Raw genomic sequence first — 5,482 nt, 5'->3', positions numbered from 1 at the left:
TAGGTGTGAATGTGAGTGTGCTTGGTTGTCTGTCTCTAAGTGTAGCCCTGTGATAGACTGGTTACCTGTCCAGGGTGTCCTCTGCCTTCACACTGAGACTCCAGCCCCCCACGACCCTAGTGAGGATTAAGCGGTGTATAGATAATGGATGGATGGATGGATATATATGTCCTTTATTCGTATATCTCTGAAAGTTGGGGTCAGAGCACAGGCTGAGCCACACTACGACGCCCCTGGACCAGATTAGGAGGACAAGGTTAAGAGTCTTGATCAGGTGCTGAAGCTTAAACCTTCGACCTTCAGTAGCTCAATGACTAAACCACTGATCCACCGCTACCCCACAACTAGAATGAGCAATTCCTGGAGAAATTGCAGGTGTAATTGCAGAACACTGCTGCAGCTTTCATTTGCTTGAGCTTGTCCAGTTCAACGTGTTCACCGAACCTGCAACCTCAGGATGAGAGGACGTCTCCTCTGTCAACGGAGCCACATTACTAGAATACGGCTCAACGGGTTTCCAGACATGACGTGTTAATTAGGCGGAGAATCGGTATCAGAGACAATATGGTCGGAATTGATAAAAGCTTCTAGCAGCTTGATTTAAATCCCAAACTCTGAACAAAGCCTTCTCTGCTGCAGCATCAGTTGCCATGGTGATCTCGCAGGTCAACCACCCTCCTGACACTGAAAGCTCTGGCTTCGGGCTCAGCAAACCTCTCTATCACATTAATCTTACCTAGTAGTCAAGCCCTCTGTCTCTTCCAGGATCTTTGCCTCACGTGTCTCCCTCCTTTATACCTCCTGCTACACTTTGGGAGGCATTTCTCACAGTTTAAAAACATCCAAATGACACCTACACACATTATTTGTTCCTTCTGTCGCTCTTCGTTCCGCTCATACAGCGACCCAAACATGCCCTACAGAGCAGCGTTGACATCTTCATTAGCTCAACGTAGCGGCTCTGATGTGACTTCTTCACTAGATGAGTCACAATTAAAGTTAAACACGGAGTAATCTGATTTCTGGAAAGCTTACCCCCTTTTCCGGATTTTCACAATCGCAGTCCTCAACAAATAATTAAATTAGTCACCTTGTCAAAACAGGCCCGACTTCAATTAAACGACGGTGTTCAAACATGTCGCGGAAGGTCACAGCGGAGGTCGGCTCTCGCAGCGCTTTTGTTTACAGACGTGACAACGCGTTGGCACGTCGTAGCGGCGAAAGCCGACACCTGTAGAGCAACTGTTGAACCACTCATGCCGAACCACTCGTCGCGGCAACACAAAGCGCAACACGGTGTTGAGTGAGCGAGTCAACAAAAGCAAGCGAGGGAAAACAGAGCCAAAGAGAGACTCGCTGCACTGAATCAGATAAATCCACATTACCTCCAAATACAGTTAACACCGGTAGTTTAAGTGAGTTTAATCGGCTTATGCAAAAAATACTGCCTATATAGTGCCCCCCCTAAACGTGACAAGCTGTTATACTGATAATATTGTGATTATACTGACTCATACAATCAAAGTTATCGTGCACCAAACCCGCTCAAAGCCTCAACCTGAGCAGCAGCAGCAGCAGCAGCAGCACCTCCACTTTATCTCCTCCTGCAGACTTCCTCCTGATCAACACACTCATGCAAATTAAGTGAGTCTACACATAAAGGCTGTCACTTGTAGTGCCAAATCGGAATCAGAATCTTTCTAAGCGATCTTTCTTGTTTTTCAGCTAACTGGGATGTACCCTGAGAGTACTCGTCAAATGCTTTAAATTGCCTCTTCTTAGACTTTGGGTCCAGTGGGAACTTCTTTTATAGAAAGCAGTGATAAGCAGATGGCTGGGGAGGCACTTGTCAAGGCTGATGTAGCAGAACAGCTTTTGAAAGCCTGTTTCAAGCACGACTCTCCTCTGCAGAAAAGTGGAAATACTGTTGACCTTTTGCTGCTTTAACCCTCCACATGTGCATATGAAAAGTTCTCATCCGAAACACGCAGACGCCGGTGGTTTCCGTCAGAGGTTTTTTTACGTGACGTGATGCCGACGCTCTACTCACCAAGCATGACCAGGGTGGTTGTGCCTTGTTCGTTTCCAGACGGGTAGGTGGCATACTCGCAGGTGTAGCGGCCGGCGTCGGACATCCGCAGGTTAGAGATCCTGATGGACGGGTTCTCCAGGCTGTTGTGGAGGAAAACAACTCGATCCTTGAAGGACAAGTTGGGGAAACTCTGTCCGTAGACTGGATGGTACACAGCTATGTTGTCCCTTTGGCCATCGACGGGTTCCCATATCCAAGATACCTGGTGGGAACAGAGTTTAGTACTTAGTATTTACACAATCTACTTTTTACATGTACACAATGACTATATGGGTATATATATATGTGTGTGTGTGTGTGTGTGTGTGTTTAAATATCAAAGATTAACCCTCTGAACACCAGAATACACCCACAGGTTTTAAAGGCACGTTGTTGTTTTCTGAAAAATTTACCACAGATTAGATTTGATTGCATTTTATGTTTCACCACCAATGGCAAAACTCACTTGTTGCAGCAGTATGGATACAGGAAAGAGCACAAAAAAGTGACGGGAAGAACACAAATAAACTATAAATAGGAAGAGCTGAGAAATGCAATACAGTAGAGCTACACACACACACACACACACACACACGATATACACAATAGATCCATATAATGGATACTGTGAATTAAAAAAATAAAAAAGATAAATAAAATGTGGCACAATGTGATAACTGTTGCACATAAGGTAGATATATTGCACACATGAAGGGGTATATTAACCAAACCTGGGTAAAAAATTGTATATTATACCAAGATGCAGTTTGGAGATAAGAAGTACTTCTAATAAATGCTCTTTTGCATTATTAATAGAGTATAAAGATGATGCCAAACTAAATCTTGCTGTATTTTTGTGCAATGACAATAAAGTTTCTTCTTCTAAAAGTCCTTGAACTTACCACATGTGACTTTTAATTTAATCAGAAAATAACCTAATTTAAGTCTAAGATCCTGATATTTCATCAAAATTACTTTATTCGACATGTCTCATTTACAAATTCAGCAAAAAATACATGTTTTGCACCAACCAGATTCTGTAAAAAGAAGAAAATTCTGCACTCTTCTGTTTAAATTAAAAGCCAGGACTGACTCTGCTGCAACCAGCAGTGACAAAACTTCAGGGACTTTTTGACTGAACTGGGTTGAACTGCAGGCAGTGTCTACACCGAGCAGACAGGAAACTTAAAATCATGAGATGTTGTTGTTTATTGAGTCGCGATGATGTGAAGATGATGAACAAATTCTCCGCTGATACCGTCTTGTTGGTAAATAAAAAAGTTTATTGAAACAAGTACAATATATCCGGTGCCTGTGAGATGATGAAGCCAAAAAGAATCACCCTCTAGAATAAACTTAACTTATATAGGGGCTGATCACGTAAAGCTAAGATGGAAACAATGGTTCATAACCATAGAAGGAGATCAGCAGATACCACAACGTCAGTACAATCATCGTTTTGTTTGTATTGTTAGCTTTAACCAGATTTTTTTTAAAAGTCCAAACCATGCATGTGACCAACAGTCCTGTGACAAAACCTCAAAAACTTTTCAGCTAAACTGAAGGCTTTGATCGCACAGAGCAGAGACAAGTATGGAAACAGCAGTAAAATATCTATATGGTAGATAGAGCCACCGTTTTTCCCCTCAGTATTGCTTTGGGCACTTGGAAACATTTTGTACATGTTGATTCAGACAAATTCAGCTTCTTATTATTATGAATTATGCCATTATAGTTTTTTCATACTGCACACAAGACATCCCTGAGTTCTTTCTACTACCAGCCGTCATTATGCCGTTTCCATTGAGGTGCAGGACTTTGTGTTGCAGTGAAAACTATTTGGATTTCAGAAGGTCAACTTTCAGCTCAGCCTCAACTAATAAGATATTTGAGCAGCTAGCAGCTTTTCTAAGAAAGATCATCTAAAAAGGGGGTTTTAAAGACGGACACCAGCGTGAAATCCAGCTGATGAATGAATCGTTAACAAAGGATCCCTCACTGGCTTCCCACACAACAATAAAGACAGTTTTTAAAAAATGTTAACATGTCAGTGTCGTTTTTTTTTTTTTTTTTTTTCATGAATCATCGCTGAAATAAGCAGTCTACACCATGGATGAGCATTTCAACCTTGAAGCTGCAGTTTACTGGTGACTGTCTGAAAAAAACACAGATTTTAAAAATAACTAAAGAACACCAGTAAGACAAGTTTGGGGATTATTTTAATGGAAAAACTTCTAAATATGTAACTCTGATACACAGAGAGGAGTTTTGTCCCCTAAAAAACCATCAAGCTTTGGCATGCAGACATTAAACTAATAACGCGGTGATGGATTGGGTTACGCTGTGGGCTCCAGTTCAGAGGTAAACCGACTCATTTCAGCTTAACTACTGGTGGTTCTGGTTTTCAGCGTCTCTACGGATGTACAGAGAACCATCGCTGGATCAGTTTGACACTGAAATAATGATTGTGGGGTTTTTATCTAAGAGGACTTCAAGACATTTAATTGCAACAGGCGGGAGAGGTAATGATCTCCACAGGAGTGCAAGTCACACTGAAGCTAAAAATATCGCACCTGTGTGTTCAGATTTCCCACCAAAAAATTGGTTACTCAAAGTTTTTTTTTTTAATTGCCTGCATGAGCCGCGTGTTGCAGCGACTGAAGCGTGTCAGTAAATGGACAAAACCAGCGGGACGGACGACGATAATGAACGTCCAGCGGCTTCGTCGTCTTTTTTCCGCATGTTTAATACGCTGATAGGTTGTTTATGGAATAATTAAACCGGAATGGACGTTATATATTTAAACGTGGTGTGATGTTTCCCTGAATGCGTACCTGCAGCGCCTGAAATTATTTTAACTTATAGCTGCAAAATGTCAAACTCAATTCAAGACGCCAAGAATCCATTTAGACGTGAGGCCTGTTCGACTCTCTCTCAAAGTCCCAGTTGCTATGTTAAAGAACATGATGTGAAAGAGAGCCGTCTTGCAGGCTTTTCCTTGTTAGACTTCTGATATGTGAGAGCTATTGATATTTGCTGCGGACTCCACCGCCAGGGAGAACGCTGCGATGCTATGCGAGGATCGATTTTATTTTTCCCTGCAATTTTCAAAGTGACAGCCAATACAAACTGCAAACCAGGAAGGAGAGGGAATAAAGTTCATCAATAAACATTTAGCAAACATCTACTCAATGCATGACACGCGGAGGAGAAGAAAAAAAAAAGAGAAGGAGGGAGGGCGGAGAGGGCGGCGGGTTGAGGAGAGGAAGACGGATTGCAACCCAGATGTCATCGCACATTAGAGGATGAAACTCGAGAAAATATCAGAGGGCAGCTTCGTCCGTCTGCAATTTCACTATTTGTGTGTGAAGGAATTAGCTAATGATTCCTCCCGGATCACTCAAGATCAAG

The 5,482-nt window shown here is 42.2% G+C and overlaps 1 protein-coding gene across 1 annotated transcript in view; it reads right to left on the bottom strand.

The window, feature by feature from the left end:
- Positions 1 to 5,482, bottom strand: part of LOC103355718 (poliovirus receptor-related protein 2-like) — a 275,529-nt gene that overhangs the window by 74,968 nt on the left and 195,079 nt on the right. Inside the window, exon 3 of the mRNA XM_008279610.1 lies at positions 2,051 to 2,294. Coding sequence (XP_008277832.1) covers positions 2,051 to 2,294 — 244 coding nt within the window. The remainder of the gene's footprint in view (positions 1 to 2,050; positions 2,295 to 5,482) is intronic.

Source organism: Stegastes partitus, unplaced genomic scaffold, assembly GCF_000690725.1.
Source record: "Stegastes partitus isolate 25-593 unplaced genomic scaffold, Stegastes_partitus-1.0.2 Scaffold165, whole genome shotgun sequence".
NCBI lineage: Eukaryota > Metazoa > Chordata > Actinopteri > Pomacentridae > Stegastes > Stegastes partitus.
The sequence above is the reverse complement of the archived record's forward strand: the minus strand, read 5'-3'. Positions and strand labels throughout refer to the sequence as shown.